The 23649-nt window shown below is 38.2% G+C and overlaps 1 protein-coding gene across 4 annotated transcripts in view; it reads left to right on the top strand.

Annotated features, from left to right (window-relative positions):
* dph6 (diphthamine biosynthesis 6) overlaps positions 1 to 23649 on the top strand; it is a 295616-nt gene that overhangs the window by 171054 nt on the left and 100913 nt on the right. The window contains exon 13 of one of the 4 annotated variants that reach the window (XM_048538302.1): positions 8936 to 9073. The exons of the other annotated variants lie outside the window; for them this stretch is intronic. Within the exon in view, the coding sequence (XP_048394259.1) occupies positions 8936 to 8968 (33 nt within the window). The 3' untranslated portion in view covers positions 8969 to 9073. Of the gene's footprint in view, positions 1 to 8935; positions 9074 to 23649 lie in introns of those variants that run through there. 4 annotated transcript variants of the gene reach the window in all.

Below are 23649 nucleotides of genomic sequence, written 5' to 3'. Positions count from 1 at the left end.
CTGAACAGTATAATGCAACACTTTGGATTATCAGCTTTTAGAAAATAATTCCTGATGTGAACATTTTACTGTACTTTAATACAGATGCCAATGTGAAAGAGAACACGTGTATTTGTAGATGTGTTGAATTCTTTCCAGAAAAATCAAGAACTTATTTTGAATAAGGTTTCAAATAGCAAACAAACCACAATCTTTCAGTTTGTTTTCAACCAGTTGTTCATTTGAAAAGCTACTTTACCAAGTTCATTGTTGCAATAGCAACTACATGTAAATCAGAAATTTCTAAAGAATTGTTGACAGCCTTTATAAAACGTTTAAGGGCCTTGTCAACTGCCGAGGCTGTTAGCATTTTCTACTTTGTTTAGGAGATGTTGTAGTGTAGTCTTGTAACATGTATCAAATCAGTATAAACCTGATGTGATTGTTCAGTTTTCCAAAGATTTTCACTTTGTGTCATTTCCATCAAGTGATGTAGATGTGTGGCAGATGGATAATGCTCAATAAAGATGCACATGCTTTAGCTGGTAATGATTTGAAATGAGTGTAAATCATGACAGGCCTGAGGTATAATGGATAAATGTTGGACCAAAGAGTTGTAACTTCCTTTTAAAAACTGAACTGTTCATTTGATTTTGGCTGGAGGTATTTCAGAAGAATGCTATCAGGTGTAAGATGACAGCTGGATAAGTAATAAGACATTAGAAACCATTATAGAATGTCGGGAATTTGTTGGCAAGTGTAACCACAAAGACATCATAACGTGTGATGGACCATATATCCATATTGATGTTTATATACTGTGGGATCAAATAATTATTTTTATCTTCTCTGTTACAAATTCCTTCACCCATTTTTCCTTGGTCCACCTCCAGAATCTAATCTTGTATGTTAACATTGTTTCTGTTTTAAACAATGACACTTGGAATGAATTCAGCAGTGTCGAAAGTCTTCTTCCTGGTCGAAGTCATTTAGTGTTTAATATTATATCAACTTACTCTCGTTCTACAAACTCCATCTTTCAAAAGTAGCATTTTTCTTTCTATGCTATCTAATCCTTTCATAATTACAAACACCTCAATCATAGTCTTAGTAATTAGTAAAAGTAGCAGTGTTGTAGACCCGCAAATCTGAGAAGAAACTTTATTGAGCCAAGAGAGCTAAAATTTATATACAGGTGCCGATTCATTAATTCAGATGAGAAACAATAATTTACTATTTATTATTCTTCTAGCTCACCACTTATTACTTTAATAGACAATGTTCCAATTTCATTCATTTCTCAAATAGCTTACTGTTTCCTGATTTAAGTAAAGTATGTTTTCAAGTATAGGCAACACCTGCAAGCTTACATTTTTTCTATGTTCCTAGTGTTCTAAAGAAATTTGGGGGTGAGGGGTTGCACCACTGCACCACTTGTGGTAATGATTCTTTATAGAATTGTTCCTGCAACCGAGTGACTGGCTGGATTACTTCAAATGGTATCATTCATCGACTGTATAACATGGCCCTCACAATATTGTGCACAGTTATTGTCGTCAGTTTGCCAGAGGTTAAGACTGACAAAGGACTACATTGGTATTTGCTGTCACTAGGGTAGTTAAGCCTGTAGTTTTCAAGAAATTACCTGTTGTTGACCTCTTTGGTCACACTCAGGATCTCTCATTTTCACGAAACATTAAAATTCGAGCAATCTGAAGCAGATAAGTGTTTTTTGAAGCTGGTGTTCCATTTACCTACCAAAATAAAAAATACAGAATTTCATCTACAATGATACCAAGCAGATCATGTTTAATATTGTATTGTAATCAAATCGTGAAATATTGGCTTTGGGCTGCAGTTTGCAATTAATAAAAATGTTGTTGCAGCTTTAGCTCTGAAGCAGAATTATTTTAGTGGATGGAAAAGATCAAACAACCAAGAGGACAAGTAGCTTTTCTCTGCACTGAATGGTAATATGAATAGACTGTACCATCAAATTGCCAGGGGTCTGAGATCAGCGACATGTTGCACAATGCTGAGATATTTAGTTCCTTCCACTGTCCCTGTTCTTCAAAAAGATGGTGTCACATGATATATGCCAACAGACTGATAGAATTCTTGAGCAAAAACAAAATCAATTAAGAAACAATGTCACAATATAACATTTCCATCAAAGAGTTAAAAAAAAATGAACAAAAGGTTTGATCTTGACTTCCCTGCCAGCTAGAGGGCACAGTTGAGGTGGAACTGGTGCTCTTCTGTCTAATCTGTCAGACTGCTCGTACCAGGGAGGTGGCCACAATCTGGATGTAGGGTGGGGCATGTTGGGTTGGGGATACAATTTGCAAAATTGTGCCCATTGTCAACATGACCCAATCCACTGCATCATCCTGAGGGCAGCGCAGGGTAGTTGTAGTGACTTGCTCAATATGATTGCTCGCTTAGGCGTAGGAGCTACAGTTGGAGGAAGTGAGTTTTATGTTCTCTGTTTGATTGTTGAGAGGCATGAGGAGCAGGTATGTTGAGTCCTAGCAATAAAACTTTGTATATCCCTCCTGCATCAGGATTTCTTATCAGTAGCACTGCTCTGTCCCAAGTACCTCTCTTGTGGGTCTCCTCCCACTCATTTTAACAATTATCCCACTTTCACAGGTGATTGGCAAGTAGTATGTCAGTGAGGCTCAGTCTATTAAAATTGTCTGAGGTTTCCTGCCTAGAGCTCATGGACAAGCCAACTGTTTTCTGTGTGCTTCTACCCAAGAATTAAAATTGAGCCTGTTACGGTCGATCAAGATCAGAAGAACAGAAAATAAACATTCTCCTTCAAAAACATGGCCCTAAACAACAAACATATTGTGAGGTACAGTAGCTGAAATTGTTAAAATTCTAAATGAGGAACTAGTAGCTCTTCAGGCTTATCTATATTGGTTGTATTCAGGTGTTGCTAATTCTCTTATCCAAGCAGAACATATTGAATATTCTGCCCTTCCACAAAATGATCATACCTAGTAATTGCAAACTGTTATACCTGCAACCAATGCCATCGAACATTATGAAAACCAGAGTGTTTGAAATTTTCTTAATGTTAATCTGCTGTTTACCACTAATTTAGTTTCAGAGTTAACTGGAGGTTTCTGGGTAATCCAAGGTGGAGTACCAGAAATAATTGTGTCTATAAAAGCTGCTCCTTTTTTTGAGGTATTTTCAGTATTGAAACTGATTTCCTCGAATTCTGGGAGTGGCAATTACAGTTTTTTTAAACTGTTGCGTTGTTTTAGATCTTTGGAGGAAAACTATCAAACAACAGTACTTTAAAAAAGGAGGAAGGAAGACAAAGGCAGTGACCACAAGGTGGGAAGTAAATTAATGGAGGAAGAAACGTACATAGTTGTCTGACCCAACAAAACCTTCACAGTTACTGCCTCTGCTATTTGATTTCAAGTACCTCTGGACAAGGGAGTTTGTCTTAGAAAAGTAAACAAACAGCAAAATTCACAGCTGACCTTGGAGAAACTTGTGTGGGGAGATCACAGCAGGGGAGCAGCTAAGTTGCTAGTTTTTTTTGGATAAAATCATGAGGTCATGGATAGGGTAAATAGGCAAGGTTTTTTTTCCCTGGGGTGGGGAGTCCAAAGCTAGATGGCATAAGTTTAAGGTGAGAGGGGAAAGATATAGAAGGCACCTAAAGAGCAACTTTTTCATACAGAGAGTGGTGCATATGTGGAATGAGCTACCAGAGGAAATGGTGGAGGATGGTACAATTTCAACACTTAAAAGGCATCTACATGGATGTATAAATGGGTCAAATGCAGGCAAATGGGACTAGATCTGGTCAGCATGGATGAGTTGCACTGAAGGGTTTGTTTCCGTGCTGTATATCTCTATGACTCAATGTTGGTATGACTTTTGATCTTTCAATATAATGGTGCAGAAATTGAAGACTTGTATGGTCCAATTCAACCAGACAAATACCTCTCCATATTTCTAGAGCTTCTATTAGATTATGACATCCCTACTTCATTTAGAAGCACTGAGTTACTGATCTGTGTTTGTAATTTCTTGGGAGAGCACTATCTTAAAGAAGCAAACATTAGTCAGATGATATTTACCATTACCGTATTAGGACCCGTACTTAATCCCACTCTGTTATATGTTTGCCAGTAAGCTGTTGGATGGATTGAAAAATGGTCTCCTATAGTGATGTAGCATCACCCCCAACACAAGCATAAGTGAAATGTGAGTCTTGGGTACTAGATGGATAAAAGATGTATTGCCTTTTATGCTGAACTGACAAGACCATGCATCTCTTTAGAGAAAGATTTACCCTATTATTCAGACTTCTGTACATATACATGTGTGTACACAGGTTCTAAGCCAAATACTTGCAATAATTCAGCATTTTGACTGAATAATAAAATGATATGTGTAGAGGTAAAACCACTGGCAAAGCCTGATGGAAAAGAAGAATGTGTGAATCCTTTGAAGGCTTCACTGGAATGGTCGCTCCAGAGTCTGCACAAATGCATATGCTCAGAGATGAAATCATGTCCATCTTTTTGGAAGATAACAAAGAGAATTCATCTGTACTTCTTTGACTCAGACTGGCCCAAAGCCATGGATTTCATTGAGCCTGAAGGAGAACAGTCTGCAGAGACTCGAGTAGAATTAATATTTCTGATCAATCACCTTTCATCTGAATGAGCCTCAACCTGAAGTGCTAAAAATTATTTTTATTCTCTCCAATTGTTGCCTAGTTGCTGAGCATTCCAGCGCTTTTTTTTTATTTCCAGCATTGACAGTATTTTCTTTTTGTTTGAAGCCGTATAACAGATAACAACATAAGAGCTACAAGCCGTTAAGAGAAAATGGCATGTTCAGCTCAGCAGCGTAAAAATACTGCACGCTCACCTGTTTGCATACCTTTGAATTGAATACACAGAGTCCCAGGTGTCAAGGGCAGGATTTAATAGGCCTGTTGGAAGCAGGTTGGGATGTGCAAGGGGCTGAATTAGGAATGAAGGCAGTAGCATGGGTGAGCTGGTTGAGTGACGATTGATTTCCTAAAATTTTGGAATTTTCTCTGTGGCAGAGCTATGGAGGATGCTATTCCTCCCAGGTTAAGGGCCACTTAAGGATCTCTTCCCATTGCTGCTGGCATTCTGCCAGTAAAACCTAGGGGGCCACCCTGTGAATGCTGGATGGGGTGGAGTTGAGGTGAGGTGCTCCCTAATCAGACATTCTGTGGCCCAAAGAAGACTGTATAGCCCTTAGCAGGGACTGTTGCTGTTAAAACCACTGCTCACTCATGCAATTGCCTGGATTGACTGGCGTGGGGAACTCTGACCCTAACCACTTTGATTCTCAAGGCAGTGTCCATAGTGTAGACCCAGTTGTGGCCACTGTTAGTGTTGGTGCTGCTGGGACTGAAATGCTCTCAAGGGTGAGAGATGTCCCATAAAGGTACAGGATCAGTTAATTGCCTGATTACAACAGAAATCAGTTAGGAGGACTGTCAGAAATAGCTGAGGGAGGTTGTTGCTAGCACTGCCCTGACAAAATTCAGCCCAGTGTTCCTTGTTTGCAACATTATACAAAAAACACCACAACACGAGAAAGACCCTTCAGCCCACCGAGACTGTGCCAACACATAACGCCTTTCTAAACTAAAATCCTTTTGCCTCTACCTGGTCTGTTTCCCTCTATTCCATGCCTACTCAAATATCTTTCAAGATACTCTTAAATGTTGCTGTTGTCTCCACCTCCACCACAGCTCTGGCTCTGCATTCCAGGAGCTTACCATGCTCTGTGTAAAAATTATGCCTTTCATATCTCCTTTAAACGTAACCCCTTTTACTTTACACCACAGACCCCTAATAATCGACATTTCTATCTTAGGAAAAATTATGTCTCATTAATAATGCTCAGAATTTTGTCCTTTGCTCGAACACAGAATGAATGATCATTTATTGAACAGAGTTTCTGGATAATCCATTAGAATGTAGGAGGTTTGTGATCTAGTTGTTGAGACCTTGCCAAACTAAGTTATTTTTTGAGCTCCCAATAATTGCTATTAAACTCATGTGGTAATGGCTCTTGGGTATAGTCAACTGTAGCTCCACCATAGTGTGTCACTTAAATTATAAAATCACGCAGATGCTGTGAATAAGGGAGCTCAGCATGGAGTTCTGTCTCTCAGTCAATCTTGAATTTTATCAAAAAGCAACAGGGATTTTCATTTTAAGTTTGAACCCTGCTTGGTTTTGTTTTTAACAAAAAGGATGCTAGGCATCAATAACATACACTACTAAAATGTAAATGTTTACCAATTTTGTTTTGCTATCATAAAGCAATCACAACAGAAAGTATCCTCAAGAGGTATTCACAAGACTAAACTTGTGAAACATTAATGTGCAGAATTTAATTTTCTTTTTGTTAACTTTATCTATTGTACTAGTACTTTGCATTCATGTTGATGTATCTGCATGCCAACTGCATTTCACTAATGGGTGTGATGTGAATTAGTGAAATAGAGAGCAGGTTATGCATTTTCTAATAACAAAGTGAGGGTAACAGAAAATTATTAAGCCAGTCTTTGATTTTTTTACATATAATGTGCAGTTATAATTGACCGTACAATTTAAACAATGGTCCTTTATTCTAATGTATATTATAGCCACAACATACTCTCTGACCCATAAAGAAAGTCATATCTTTGCGTGAGAGAATTCTAAGCTGTGGCTGAAAGTAAAGATGCAAATCTGGTGCTATAGAAGCAGGGTATTGACAGCAGAGTTTGAGGTACATTTATTACGCAGTATTCTTGCTAATATTGCGTATATAATTTTGGCCTTTTTGGCATATATGCAATTTTTCATGTTACAGGGGGATATAAACCAGGTATGTTCACACATATGCTTCAGGAAAGGTGTTTCAGCTTAGTTATTAAGAATTTTGCATGACTTTCAAAACCAATCAGAAATATAGAATCATGAAATTGGAGATCAAAATATTGTTGAACATATCTTTGTGTTTTCTTGCATTTCCGAACTGGAAGAAAGGTAGATGAACTGGGTGTGTTAAGGACAAGGAAGAGTATGGCAAACTGGTAATTATTAGCTTATCTGCAGCTGAAGTGAGATGGACTAGCAGTGGCAGCAGTCATTTTGCTGAATCAAAGTCCATGTTAGTTGCATTATACACTGCCACACTGTGTTGTTAAGACTGGTATTAGCATGTACTGCTGAGGACATCGGAAGGACTTGATCTGTCACACTAAATCGCCTTCTCGCCCGCAAATGCTGAGGTCTGTGGCTCTGCTGACATGTTCCTTCATTAATGGTCCAGCCTTGACAACTGATCCTAATTGCCTCTGAACAGCACTTCATGTATTATTGGTTTCTGCCTGCCCTGGTTCATGTCAACAAGCCACAGCAAGTGTAGGGTGTGCCTCGTGCCTTTTTCTGCAATGATACTAAAATAGTCACTTACTTCTTAAGGTGCTGAACTTGCTAGAAACAAAGTGAGAAACCCAACATCCCTTCATCCCACAGCAATAAATATTGAATGTGCATCTGTATAATGTTGTAAAAGTGGGCCTGCATACAGGCTATAAAACATGGATAGAAGGAACATTATGAACAATGTTTTAAAGTGCATAGTTATGAATATTTTTCATGCGCTTTATTCCTTTGAGAATGGAGTTTTTTTGCTTTCTGAGAGATATATTTTTCATTCTGTGATGTTCTTGTTTTTAAAATTGTATTCTAGAGAAACCTAATAACTAATATTAAATTTTGCCAAATACAGGAAATAACAATAACCTGAATTTTCCACTGGGCATTTAATAGTGCTGGCCAATTTTAAGATGGGCATGCTTAATCTCCACTGGGTGAAATGTATTTCACTGTGTGCAAAAAGTCATAATACCTTAATGTGCGCAGTGGAGAATATGATAATCAGGAGTGTTTGGGGCGATACTGCTGACTGCTCAAAATGTCTACCAGAATCACTCGATGGAAGGAAACAGGTATTAGAAATGATTGCTCATTTGTTTTTTCTTTAAATGGGTAATTAACCGTGGGGTGTTACTGGACTCGGTATCCAAAATGGAACGTGAGTTTAGTCATGTAATTTCAAGACAATCGTTATGAACTTTAAAGAGTCATCTGGTACTGATCACTGTTTTTGTTTGTACACTCCTTCTGTTTGTTGGAAGGGTCAAAATGGAGCAGTGACAAATATATTTTGAGGGAATCTAATAATGCAAATATTTCTACCTTCATTTATAACGAATTCAAATAGGCCAATATTTCACAGTTGTATTTCATGTCATGCTTAAAAATGCTACTCCTGCCTTAAAGATTTAAATATAAAAACCTTGACCAAGCTGGTGTGCCACTAGGTCTAGATTGGGCCCATTCTGGAACAGTCAAATTATCTCTGTATGTTTCCATATGTACTGCTTGATGAGATGCTTTGTGCCTTCAGCCAAACTTAAGTGCAACAGTTTGATGGTAAAGCTAATTATTTACTCTCAACAATGTGATTATATTCAAAGGCTAATGATTTCTCAAAATTATGGAATAAAAGATCAAACTATTTGTTTTGTACATTGGCTTGTGCTGGTAAGAACTACATGATGTAAAGATAGGTATCATTTACTCAAATTGGGAAAATAATGTTGAGGAAAAAAATACGGCCTGGATGCTAACCTTTTATGTCATGGTTCTTCACGTATCTTTACTAAACAGAGCTGTCATGGACATAGCTTTAATTTCAAAAAAGCTCTGATGAGAGCTGGATGACAGCTTTGTATTGCATTAAGCCTTTCCTTTGGAATTATAGCATTATCGTATCTTTTAATTTGTGCTTACGTTTGTAATAAAAGTTCATTTTCAAAGGTGTACCACCATGTGGCTGGCTTTCTGATTGGAGCTGCCATTTTGCACCATTACAGAGTTCTAGGCAGCCTGGGAGCCCTAAGGCATGAAATGACATGACAGCACATAAGTTAAGAATCCCTGCACCCTCTGCTGTTCAGGATATTCAGTGGAGCATCTCTCAGACAAAAGACCGAATCTCAGCAACAACCTTAAGCAGATTATATATTTAAAACAGTAACTTAATCTGTAATTTTCATGGAATCTCAAAAAATGTGATTGCATTAGTAATACTTAAAAATATTGTTTCACCATTCTGTGCAATGAAGTTAAGGTGTTGTGTGGCGTATGCCAGCAGCTATACTGTTATAGAGAATCAGTGTAAGTTTTTAAGAGGTTACACAGCAGGTTTCTGAATTTTGAGTATTATTTGTTGCACCAGACTGACTGAAATAAACATGTTAACTTACTCTAATGAGATTTTGTTATTGTTGGCCCTCAAATGACAATATAGTCAATGCTGTAACATCTGTAATTCTGTCTGGTTTTGCTATGCATAAATGAACTTCCAGCATCTGGTGGGGCTATTTTAACAAGAGAGAGATTAACATAAGACTTTCTAACCAGTTTTGCACATTTAAGGCACATACATTGAATTTAAAATGACCTATCCTATGTATGTAAATGTAATCACAATTTATTGGAGCTTGTTAATATTTCATTTGTTTTAATCTTGTTACCAGTTTAATCCAGTTTAAGAAAGGCAAGATGGGTGGTCATTATCAGTGTCACACACAGTCACACACTGGCACAGATTGAGTTAGGGCATTATAGTAGATTCTATTCAGGCCTAACTAAAAATATCCTCTGTCTAAGCAAGTTAATGTCCAAATTTTTTTTTCTGTCAGTGATTCAAGATGTAAGTCTAATTTTTGCATTAATAAACATAGTAAACTGATAATCCATTCATTATATTGTCTAAAAATGGTTGTTTATGTGTCTGAAATCACAACAGAAGTTTATTTTTTAAATTGAACATTTTTCAAACCATAACTGAGTCTCTGCAAATTGTAGGATTGAAATGTCAAGTATTCTAAAGCACACCTTTTTTCTACCTGGAAGTTAAGTTCTACTACACTGCATTTTTGAATTATTTTGATTATTTAATGGAAAAACAATGTGACTTATTTTCTCCAGTTTTGTATTGATATTCTATCTGTGATTGTTTTGCCAATTGCATGCATAGGAAGGTTCACTGATGGTGTGTAGATTTTATACACAGAATTGTTACATCTTCCAAAGGAATTATGTTTGCATCAAGCATTAAAATGTTCTGATGATGATGTAGCTTTAAAACCTGCAGTTTAATAACTTGGAATCCTAATTGAGCACAGATTTGCATATATATTGGAGAATATTGTATTTGTTTGCCATGTCATCTTGACTGATGTTCCTTTCCATGCAGTAATGCTGCCACCTTCTGAAACAGGGAAGTATTATCACTTAAAACAAGGTTGTGAGCTGGAGACTTTTCAGTGTCTTCTGCAGGTTGTCCAATTGCTGAAAGCAAGCAGAATAACCTTACAAAGTCAACTTGCTGAGATCAAGAATTGCCTGAATCCCATCTTGTAAATGATTGGTTCAGAAGCCAGCATAGGAGAAGTCCTAGCTTCTCAGCATGGTTGCATTCCCAATGTGACAGTCTGACAGGCCTGGGAAATCAGCAGGAAGAGGTAGAACTGAGTACATTTCCATTCAAAAATATAGCACCTGCATTAGCATGGAATTAAAAGGCAATTAATTTATACTATAGTAAACATGAGAGGCTAAGTAGATGATGATGTAATTTTGTGCCGAAGTTAAAGGAGTGAGATACATGGCGCTTTCAGGGCAGAGGTGGGCACAGCTGGGATTAAGAGGCAAAAGAGATTGTGGATGTTTTTTCACCATCATTCAATCAGACAACATGCCCTTCAGCAGAACAGCGAGCCTCCTGATTCTTTCGAATTAGGGAGATTAGCATGAAGCGCATAATGCAGGATGATGGAATTTGTCATAATTTGCATTGTTCTGGAAAGATGCGGTTTGATAGAGCGATGCATCTCGGAGCATGTCATGTCCCACGGGCAGGTCACGAAGGAAACTTGGCAGAAATGATTTTCCGATATGTGCATCAGTCGTAAATGCCTCACAACCAATTTGTCAAAAGCTGAGGTCCAGACAGTTAAAAACAGTGGGCATTTGCCCTAATACAAGGAGAAATGAAGTCAGCATCTATTGCCAAATAGTATATTCATTACAAAGTAATTTTACTGTACATAAAATTTATAGCCTGTTATTCGTAGCCTTTGCAAAATTTAGCAAATAACTACATTGAATATTTTGCATCGATACCAAATAAGCTTTTTAACTAAGCAACTAAAAGAATAAAGTCTCTTAATTTCTGCTTACATTATTCTAATAACAGATTGCCTTTGCTGAAAGGAGTCTTCTCACTGAAATCATCATTAACTATAACAGCATCAGGAGGTGTCTTCTGAGTGATTGCTTCTGACCTTGATAATGTTCACAAACTGCCAATAGAACGGATAATCAGCATGTAGTTGACAAAACAGACATGACAGTGTTACTTATCTGCTGCGGCATTTCTGGAAATGGGCATGAGGAAAGCAGACAGGCAAGGGAACACGCTTATTTACAGTAGCGTAGCAAGAAGAAAAGGTCCAATGTCATGAAATGACCACAGTCTGTTTATGGACATACTGACTATGATGCCATTCTTTTGGCATTTTATATTTTTCCCTCCACTAAACATACACATGGGTGATGCAATTTACCATATGAATATTGAGCAAGATTTGGTGATATTTTACAAGACATTCAGCAATGTCTGTCTTTTCGCTTACAACGTACATGGAAGTAGCAAGGTTTACAAGGCCAGTTAAGTAACACTGATCGCATATGACAGTTGAGCATTCGCGGATTGGGGATTTCAGAAGTGCTAAAAAATATAAGAAATTGCGTGTGCGTATAGAGAGCGACCACATCTATATTATACCATTATTCAGAAGAGAAAGGTCACAATTTTTAATTATTTTGAAATGCTTTTATGTAACGTTCATAATTTGTAAATGGTTTATCTCCCACAAATCACTGTACTCTTGAAAGACTTGAATAGGATCATAGAAATAATTATATTAAATGGAACTCACCCATTCCTCCATTTTACATCAAAAAAGTAAAACAAAAATAGAAAGTTATTCAGTTAGTTTATTTATTTCAGACATTATACAGGTAAGTAAAATATAGATAAAATATTGTATACTTGAATATTTTTACCACTGTATTGCCATAATTGCTCATTATCAAATCATGATAATAGTTCTAGTTAGACTAGAAGTATTTTGGTTTTTGAAATAAATGGTAGAGCAGATTCTGTTCATGCAAAAACCACAAAATGTCCTATAAAGATTATTGCAGTGTTCAAGCCATGCATTGTGCCATATTCTTGTCTCTTAATCGAGTTCGTTCATTAACAGAGTGTATAAAGTATATTGTATACTTAAGATTACTTGTATGATACTTCCAAAATACATCAGTAAACTATGTTACAAGATTCAGGATAATCCAACATTGCAGATATCGCAGTTCAAAAATGCTATTTTTTACTAAATGTGAATAATTGGATCAAAAGCCATTGAACTGAATTTAAGGAGCAACTTGATAATAATATGGATGCATCTTCCATTGTACGGATAGACATGACTGAAATTTGAAAAGGAAAGGAAAATCTTTTTTGTTTTTCAGCCATTGGGTCACCATGTCCAAAGCTATGAATTGATGTTCAGTCAGTTGTATTTTCCTTGACAAATTTGAATGTGCATTTTTTTTTATTTTGATGAAAGAAGGATGAAACAAATCTGAGTGATTGATATGCAGAGCCTTAGAAAGCAATGCAGTGGAAGGAAATGCTCATTGTGTTTTGATGCATTTTTAGTGATCGATGAAATGGTTTATCTGAAGGAGATATCACCACATAGCGAAAGCAATGAGAATGATAGAGTGTAGTCCAGTGATGAGTAGAAGTTTTTTTTATTTCAGTGCTTAAGAATATTACATACAATTATACAGAATGTATGAAATTATCTGCTGCATATAGCACCTGTTAAAACAAGACAAAGATATTTTGAGTGCAACTGGTGTGTACCTTGTATTGGATGGTCCTGTACAATTCATTTGAAAGAAATGCTGATTATATGATCAGCAATCTTGGATTTCTTTTTTCAAAACCTGTCTTTTTTTTTCCTAAAATTATTTTAGCCACTTCTGTTGTGATAGATTTAGTTGTTCGAGAATGTTACCATTGGAGAATATTTACTGAAATTCAAATGGAAATATGACACCCAACATGAGATTTCCAGCAACACAAAACAGTAAATGAAGTGTAACCATTGAATTACATAATGTGTAACAGGGAAAGGGGTGTAACTTTGAGGAATTTGTCTGTGTAAGTTGTTTTGTAAACCAAATAAATGTAATCAGGTCGAAGATATGGAATTTCAAATCTAACTGAAGTTGTTCAGATGGCAGGAATAGTATGCCCTTCAATAACAATTGGATTTGATTTCCATTTATTTGAAGTTTTATGGGATTTTACGTACCAATACATGCAAACATTGTAGTGCAGCATATCAAACGTATACATTGGAATTAACTTCAACAGACTTCAATTAAATCTTCAATGAAACTTGAATAAAAATTAAAAGAGAAAGTAAGGGAATTGAGTCCCAAAGGACGATTTTAACAGTCTCCGGGTTTCATCCGGATAATTGCTTCAAAACAAAAGAATAGCAAATTGCAATGAAATATTGTGTAATGCAGAATGTGTTTCTAATTTAGCTGTTTAAGTATTTATTACATTATTTCTGGGATTTTGTGGATATTTATGAATGATAGCACTCCCAAAATGTGTGAAGTATACAATTGGGTATTGAGCACATACTTAAAAAGAAAAAGAAGTCAGGGCTACAGGGAGCTAACTAGGAATCGGATTAATTAGATAACATTTTCAAAGATCTGGTGCACCCATAATGGACCAAAAAGGTTCCTCCATTTTACTTTGTGATTTTCTGTTGAAATAAAATAGTAGTACATCTAAATATACTTGTTCCATGAAGTTTTACTGTAAATTTGCCAGCGTATTTTCATTGTGATGATTTGAAAGTGTTTTTTGTATGAGCAGAGTAATTCTGATGTACTGTTTTAGTTTTGAATGGCCATGATTATCCAACTGATAATTGGTGAAATTAGAGTGAGTCAAGGCATATTAAGTTGTGTAAATACCATGTTGTCTTTATCTTGCAATAAGGATAGGGTATGCGAACATAAATGGACATCAGCAATTAAGTTAGAATAGAGACAAAAGAATGGAAAAGACAAGGGGCTCGTTACCTGAACGTACACAATATTCCTAACAAGTTAAATGAATTGATGTTACAAGTAGACGTAAAGAATTATGATCTGAAAGCCATTACAGAGAAGTAGTAACAAGGTAACCAAGTTTGGGAAGTAACTATCCAGAGGTACTTCAAATTTTGGAAGAATAGACAGGAAGGAAAGAGAACTTCGTAAAAGTGAGATTAATACAGTCATGAAAAATTGTCTTATACTAGAAAATCAAGATACGGAATCAGTTTGAGTAGTTCAAAGAAATAACATTGGCAATATGTTTCAGTACAAATAAATACATTGTAGAACAAAGTATAATTCAAGTATTAAAGGAATCTTGTGAAACTAAAGCACTACAATTGCAATAGTTTTTTTTGTACTCTTCATATAAATTGAACAAACCAAATTAGCAAAGATAACCATAAGGGATAAGTTCGTAGAATATGAGAGATAATGGGAACTGCAGATGCTGGAGAATCCGAGATAACAAAGTGTGGAGCTGGATGAACATGGCAGGTCAAGCAGCAGCTTAGGAGCACAAAAGCTGACAATTCGGGTCTAGACCCTTTTCTGATGAAGGGTCTAGGCCCGAAACGTCAGCTTTTGTGCTCCTAAGATGCTGCTTGACCTGCTGTGTTCATCCAGCTCCATACTTTGTTATCTCTACTTCATAGAATATATTTGACTAAGAATATATTTCTTTGAGCAATGTTTGTGGAATTTGCCAGAGTACAAGCATTTTTAGATTTGACATTGTTTAATGTGATGGAGTTGATTAAAGATCAGATAGTAAAGAAACCTCCAGGAAGAGTGATCACAACTTAATGTTGGAATTTCACATTTAGTTTATAGTTGGGAAACTACAACATGAAACTAATGTCATAATCTTAAATTCAGATCATTTCCAGAGATGTTCGGGTAGAGTTGGCTAAAATGGACTGTGAAAGTACATTAAAAGACATGACAATAAAAAGAATGTGGCAGACATTTAAGGAGATACTTCAATAACAAAAAAATTCTCATCAATTATTTATTCCACTGAGAAAGAGTGACTTGAATAGCTTGCATTCTAGAGGCTTAAAAATGTGGCTGCAGAGATAATAATTAAAAGCTCAAGGTGTATTGTATTAGCATGTTTAGAGGATGATGATTTGAAACAAAAAGATAATTTTCAGATTGGCTCACCATACCCGTTGAGGTTCCAGAGAGAACAGTGCTGTGGTCTCAATTGTTTCCAGTTGACACAAATGATTTGAATGAAGGAACTTGCTGTTTTGAAGCTAAGTTTTCTGACAATACAAATATTGGAAAGAAATTTGTGAGGAGTACACAAAGAGACTGCAAAGATTTATTGAAAAGTTAATTGTATGAAGAAATTTTGCAGATGACATATAGTTTTGGGAAAATTTGAGGTAGTCCATTTTAGGAGAAAGAAGAGTAAAGTGTATTATTACTTTATTGCAGAGAGAGATTACAGAGAGAGATGATGCTGTAAAGAGAGATGTGGATATTCTCTCTCATTTAATGTAAACAGTTTGCAGGTTCAGTAGGTAATTGGGTATGCAAATGCATTGCTAGTCTTTATTGTAATTAGGAAGTTTACACTGTACAGAGCATTTGATGGCACCTAATTTGGAGTATTGGTAGAATTCTGGTCTCCTTATTTAGGGAGGGATATAATTTCATTGAAATTCATCTCTGATCCCAAGGTTGAATGGGTTGACACGTGTGACAAAGTGGTTCATCAAATGAGCCTATACTCATTGGAGTTTTAAAAAAAGAGAAGTCATCTTTCAGTTGGTTTTATTCTTTACTGATGCATATACCGAGGTACAGTGAAAAGTGCTGTCTTACATAATTTACAGACAGATCTTACTATACAAGTCCATCAGGGTAACAAAACAAAGTGCAGGATGCAATGTTATAGCTGTCGAGAATGTGCAGGGAGAGATCAACATTAAGACTGAAGAGGACCACTCAAAAATCTGATAACAGTGGGGAGGAAGCTGTTCTTGAATCTGTTTATACATGTATGCAAATATTTAGATCCTCTTATTAAAACATTTCAGATTCTGAGTAAGTTTGGTAGGGTTAGATGCTAAAACTAGGGGCGGTTTTGGGATAATGGATATCCCATTTAAGAGATGAATGAGAAGGAATTCATTCTCTCAGGGGTTTACTAATCTTTGAAATTCTCTGCCTTAGGAGCTCTGGAAGCTGGGTCATTGAATATTCAAATCTGTCTTAAACAGATTTTGCATCTTTGGGGTGAGAACATTGTGGGACTAGGCAGGACCATAAGACATAAGAGCAAAAGTAGATCATTCAACCCACTGGGTCTGCTTCACCATTCAGTGAGATCATGGCTGATTTGATATTCCTCAACTCCACTTTCTTGCATTTTCCCTACAACTTTTGATTCCCTTACTGATTAAAAATCCATTTATCTCAGCCTTGAATATAGCGTAAGGGCTCAGCCTTGACTGGCCTTTGCATTAAGGAATTCCCCAAATTACTACCCTCTGAGAGAAGAAATTTTTTTCCTCATCTCATTTTATATTTTCAGCCCTTATTTCTGAAATTATGCTCTCTGGTCCAACTCTTCCCCCAAGGGAAACACAATCTCCCCACATCTACTGTGTCAAGTCTTGTAAGAACTTTGTATGTTTCAATAAGATAGTTTCTTATTCTTCTAAATTCCAACAGCTGAAGTTCCAACCTACTCAGCATCTCCTGATAATACATGAGACATAGGAAAAGCATGGTCTAGTGCTATTATCACTAAACTTTTAATCCAGGAACATGTTCTGGGTACCCAGGTTTGAATCCCACTACGGCAGATGGTGGCATTTGAAATCAATCAAAAAAAAGTAAGAATCCACTAATCGCCATGAAATCATTGTCGATTGTTGGAACAGTCCATCTAGTTCACTAATGTCCTTCAGGGAAAGAAATCTGCCATTCTCATCTGGTCTGGCCTACTTGTGACTCCAGAGCCATAGAAATGTAGTCAACTCCCAGTTACCCTCTGAAATGGCCCAGCAAGCTATTCAGTTGTACCAATTGCTACAAAGTCTCAAAGAAATGAAACCAGATAGATCACCTAGAATTGACCTTGGCACCGGAAAAGACAGTGGCCGAGGTCGACCCTGCAAAATCCTGACATCTGGGAGCTAATACCAAAATTGGGAGATTTGTCTCACAGACTACTCAAGCAACCACCTGAGATAGTCATAAGTCATGTGGAATCATACCTTCAGGTAATGTCCCAAACGCTACCATCCCCATTCCTGGATATGTCCTATCCCACCAGCAGGACGGACTCAGCAGAGGTGGCGACACAGTGGTATACAGTTAAGAGGGAGTTGCCATGGGAGACCTCAACATTGACTCTGGATCCTATGAAGTCTCATGGCTTCAGGTTAAATATGAACAAGGAGACCTTTTGCTGATCACCACATACTGTCCTCCCTCACTGATGACTATGTAGTCCTTCATATTGAACAACATATAAAGGAAGCACTGAGGATGGCAAGGGCACAAACTGTACTCTGGATGGGGGATTTTAATGTCCACACCACCAAGAGTGGCTTGGTAGCAGTCCTACTGATCAAACTGATCAGGTCCTAAAGAACATAGCAGCTAGACTGGGTCTGTGGCAGATGTTAAGGGAAACAATAAGAGGGAAAAACATACTTGACCTCATTCTTACCAATCTGATAGCTACAGATGCATCTGTTAATGATAGTATCAGTAAGAGCAATCACCACACAGCCCGTGTAGTGACAAAGCCCCACCCTCATTGAGAGTAGCCTGCATCATGTTGTGTGACACTGTCACCATGCTAAATGGGACTGACTTACAATAGACCTAATAATTCAAAACTAGGCATCTATGAGGTGATGTGACCTAACAACAGCAGCAGAATTGTACTCCAGCACAATCTGCAAGCTCTTGACCCAACATATCCCCCATTCAGCCATTACCATCAAGCCAGGAGATCAACGCTGTTTCAATGCAGAGTGCAGGAGGGCATGCTAGGGGCAACACCAGGCATACCTAACAATGAGGTGTCAACCTGATGAAGCTACCAAACATATCTACTTGCATGCCAATCAGCATTAGCAGCAAGTGATCGAGCTAAATAATTCCACAACCAATGAACCAAATCCGACCTCTGCAGTCTTGCCACTGGATACTGCAAAGGCTACCAACCCTGACTACATTACTGCCTTGGTCCTGAAGACATGTGCTCCAACCTTGCCACTCCCCTAGCCAAGCTTTTCTAGTACAGTTACAACACTGGCATCTACCCAACAATGTGACAAACTGCCCAAGTATGTACTGCCAAAAAGCAGGACAAATCCAACCCAGCCAATTATCACTGTATCTGTCTACTGTGGGCATTCTGGCTAAGTTTGCAGACAATATGAAGATAGGTGGAGGGACAGGTAGTATTGAAGAGTTGGGGAGGCTGCAGAAGGTTTTGGACAGGTTAGGAGAGTGGGCAAAGATGTGACAGATGGAGTACAACGTGGGAAAGTGTGAAATCATGCTCTTTGGAAAGAAGAATAAAAGCATTGACTATTTTCTAAATGGGGAGAAAATTCAGAAGTCTGAAGTGCAAAGAGATTTGAGAGTTCTAGTCCAGGATTCTCTCAAAGTAAACTTGCAGGTTGAGTCAGTAGTCAGGAAGGCAAATGCAATGTTGGCATTTATTTTGAGAGGACTTGAATATAAAAGCAAGGATGAACTACCAAGGCTTTATAAGGCTGTGGTCAGGCCACATTTGGAGTATAGTGCACACTTTTGGGCCCCATATCTCGGGAAGGATGTACTGGCCCTGGAGCGGATTCAGAGGAGGTTCGCGAGAATGGTTCCAGGAATGGAAAGCTGAACATATGACGAACATTTGAGGACTCTGGGACTATACTCATTGGAGGTTAGAAGGATGAGGGGGGATCTAATTGAAACTTTCAGAATACTGAATGGCCTGGACAAAGTGGATATTGGGAAGATGCTTCCATTTCCAGAGAGCCTAGGACCCGAGGGCCTATCCTGAGAGTAAAGGGAAAACCTTTTAGAACAGAGATAAGGAGAAACTTCTTCAGCCAGAGAGTGGTGAATCTATGGAATTCACTCTCACAAAAGGCTGTGGAGGCCAGGTCTTTGAGTACATTTGAGACTGACATAGATAGGTTCTTGATGATCAAGGGGATCAAGGTTTCTCCTCTTACGTCTTATGGACTTATGGATATCAGGGGCAAAATCTCCAGTGGCTATAGCCATACCTGGTACATAGGAAGATGGTTGTGCTTGTTGAAGAGCAGTTTTCTTTGGCTCCAGGTCATCTCTGCAGGACTTCCTCAGGTAGTGAATTAGGCTTAATCATCTTTAGCTGTTTCATCAATGACTTCCCTTCATCTTAAGGTCCGAAGTGGGGATGTTTGCCAATGATAGCACAACGTTCAGCACCATGCACAAATCCTTAGATTCTGAAGCAGTCCGTGTGCAAACACAGCAAGATCTGGACAGTATCCAGGCTGGAGCTGGCAAGTGGCAAGTAACATTCTTGCCACACAAATGCCAGGCTGTGACCATCACCAATAAGAGACAATCTAACCACTGTCCCTTGACATTCAATGGTGTTACTGTCACTGAATCTCCCACAATCAACATCCTGGGAGTTATCATTTATCAGAAACTCAACTAGACTCACCACATAAATGCAATGACTACACGAGCAGCTCAGAGGCTAGGAATACTGTGGCAAGTAACTCACCTTCTGACTACTCAAACCATGTCCACCATCTACAAGACAAGTCTGAAATATGATAGAATACTGCCCACTTGCCTGGATGAGAGCAACCTCAACAAGACTTAAGAAGCCTGACACCATCCAGGACAAAGCAGCCCACTTGATTGGCACTGTATCCACAAGCATTTTCTCCCTTCACCATAGATGCTCAGGAGCAGCAATGTGTACTATCTACAAGATGTACTGCATAAATCATCAAAGACCCTCAGACAGCACCTTCCAAATGCACAACCACTTCCATCTAGAGGGACAAGGGCAGCAAATATATGGAAACACCACCATCTTCAAGTTCCTCTCCAAGCCACTCACCATCCTGACTTGGAAATATACTACCATTCCTTCACTGTTGCTGGGTCAAAATCCTGGAATTCCCTCTCTAATGGCATTGTGAGTCAACCCCCACGGTATGTGGACTGCGGGTTCAAGAAGGCAGCTCACCACTATATTCTCAAGGGCAGCTAGGGATGAGCAATGAATGCTGGCCAGCCAATGATGCCCACATCCCATGAAATGAATTTAAAAAAAGACCATCCTTATGTGGTATCAGTCTAACAAAACCTCCCTGAACTACTTCCAATACCAGTAAGTGTTTCCTTAGATAAGGGGCCCAATACTATTCACAGTATTCCAGCTGTGCTCTGACTACTGTCTGGTTTCGTTTTAGCAAAACCTCCCTACTATTGTACTCCATTCCCTTTGAAATAAAGGCCAACATTCTTGTTGCCTTCCCTAATACCTGCTAAACTTCACTGATAGCTTTTATGGTCTGTAGTTTTTTACAGTCAGAAAAGTGGAGCTGAAATCAAGACTAAATGTGATCATATTGAATGGTACAGCAGGCTTGAGTGGACAAGATGCTACTCTTATATCTTATGCAGTAACCAACTCTTTATCACAATGGCTATACATGGCCTGAGGCTGAAGGGAATAGGGTGCTTGCTGCCAAAGTGCTCGCAGCATTCTGCTCCTGAAATATTTTGAGGAAGTCACAAGTCACACGACACCAGGTTACAGTCCACCAGTTTATTTGAAATCACACAAGCTTTTGGCGCACAGGTCCTTTGTCAGGTGCAGTGAGAGCAGGGCACACAGACACAGAGATCAAGGACAGAGAGATCAAAAGAACACACAACTGGTGTGAGTGGAGTGTCTGCAGGTAAGCCTCTGCAGGTGACCAAGAGTGTTAGAAGTGAATAAAGTGTTTATAAAGTCAGTATCAGTGCTGTGCTATGATGACAATCAGGCAGAGCCATAGGAATATAAAAAAGCTGACATCTCAGGTCAGACGCAGAATTGTAGGCTTTCTTCACTCAGAGTTTTAACCTGGAATCAGGCTGGTTTTATTCTGAAAGCTGGAATGTATAAGATGCCACACTGACTGACTGTGACTACAAATTGTGTGTGTGTTTTTTTAACTAAATAAAATGTATCTGCAAATAAACAAACATCTTGGATGAAATGATCCCCCCTATAGATGTGTGTGTGTCTGTGTGTGTGTAATAAGTATTTCAAAATAGTACAAACTAATAAAGGTAGAGAGATCACAACAATTTATCAAGTTGATGGTGTCAAAACAGGTAAGTAAGGAAGATTTTACAGATACAGAGCTGTGTGGTGTGGTGGAGTCACCAGTAGCGCAACACGAACCCATGATCATGGTTGAGGCCATCTTCATGGGTATGAAACTTGGCTATCAGTCTCTACTCAGCAGTTCTGCTTTGTTGTGTATCTCAGTGTCCACCTTGGAGGACGCTTCCCCAAAGATTGGAGGCTGAATGCCCTTATCTGCTGAAGTGTTCTCCCACTGGGCTGGAACATTCTGGCCATTGTTGCATGGTGTCCATTCATTTGTTGTCGTAGCATCTGCATGGCCTCACCAAAACACCATGCCTTGAGGCAGTGAATATGGTGGGTGGTGTTCCCACATGTGATGGTAATGCCCATGTCAATGATCTGACATGTCTGGCAGGCATTGCCATTGCAAGATTGTGCAGTGTTCTGGTTGATGTTGTCCTGAAGGTCCTTGCTCCAAATTTTGGGTAGCTTTTTAATTAATTACAAAACTACCTTAGGCCACTGGTCAGAGATTAACGGAATAATTTGCAACCCAACATCATGGGATGGTAACAGCTGCCCGAAAATCAAGTACAGGAGTGTCACCAGGCTAAGTGAGATAATGACCCAGGAGGATTTTGAGACTGCCCTTCCCTGCTTGCTTGGCCACAGTGCAAGTTAAACAGTTATGGAAATTTTGTATTTTAAAACTTTTGGAAGTGTTAAGAAGGTTTCTCAGAATTCTTAAGACTTTAGAATCAGAGGTTATCCCACTGGCACATACAGGATTCTGAAGGAACTTGACAATGTAAATACTGAGAGGTGAATCTAGAACACCGACACACAGTCACCTATTATGGCAATGATCATTTAAGGCTGGGATAAGGGGACACTTCTTCGTTCCACATGTTGTGAATCTTAATTTGGAAATTAATTTTGGAAATCCCCTCCCCAGAGAGTTGTGATAACCATCACTGAGACAGGCAGATTTTTGGTGACTCAAAGGATATCAGAAGAGGACAGGATAAAAAAAAGATTTGTATCAGAGTGAGTTGAATATCAGGCAAAATGATATTAAATGTTGGAACAGAGTCAAATGGCTATACATTCTACTCCTGCTTCTATTTCATATGTTCTTACGTTTTTATGTTCTTTTTGTGCCCCTTATCTCGAACTTCTGGCTGCAGTTTCTTCCCTGCTAAAGGTCTTCCAGCTTTGAGAATCTTCTGCCTTTAGTGAAGTGGCAAGTGTGACCTGTGGACAATATTTATTAATCCATGCAAATTCAATATCCCAACATGGAGTGGAATAAGTGCCTGTTTTAACCCCCCAACACCAGACTCGTGACCCAAAAAGGAAGCTACAGCTCTGTGTTGTACTGTTGGGTTTACCAGTCTGTTTTTGAACAAAAGGAGACATTAGGCTATCATACTTAACTGTTAGTTAACCACTGGAGTGGCGTAAGGTCCCATCCACTGAAGAGATTCGCAGTCTGAAGAAAGGGCCTTGACAAGACAAATATGGCAATGCAGTACTCTGGTAACTTCTCTAACAGGCAAATAATGCAGACACATAACGCACATGAGGCTGTTGGACATTTAGCAGGTGTTCAATTTACAAATTATCATCATCGCTGTGTTGAACTGTTAGATATAGGATTAATATGGAAGAAGTAGCTATTTATGAATGAATGTATGAATTATTATTTCCCTCTAAGAATAGCAATGTTGTTATTTTGATGTCATGCACCTACTGGCCAAATGCTAACACAATGGAAGCACCAAAATTTAAGTGAAACTTCAGAAAAAGCTAGAACTTGACCCTAATTTGAAAGTTCGTGATTCAGAATTTAAAAAAGTAATTTTCTGTGATTGCAAAGGGACTGCATCTATATTACTCAGTCTTCTTCTAAATTGGTCTCTTTCCTGTTGTAATTTTTCTCCTATTTGTGATTTCTTTTTTCCCCTTCCT

The sequence above is a fragment of the Stegostoma tigrinum genome, chromosome 10 (assembly GCF_030684315.1).
Source record: "Stegostoma tigrinum isolate sSteTig4 chromosome 10, sSteTig4.hap1, whole genome shotgun sequence".
Classification (NCBI taxonomy): Eukaryota; Metazoa; Chordata; class Chondrichthyes; order Orectolobiformes; family Stegostomatidae; genus Stegostoma; species Stegostoma tigrinum.
The sequence above is the reverse complement of the archived record's forward strand: the minus strand, read 5'-3'. Positions and strand labels throughout refer to the sequence as shown.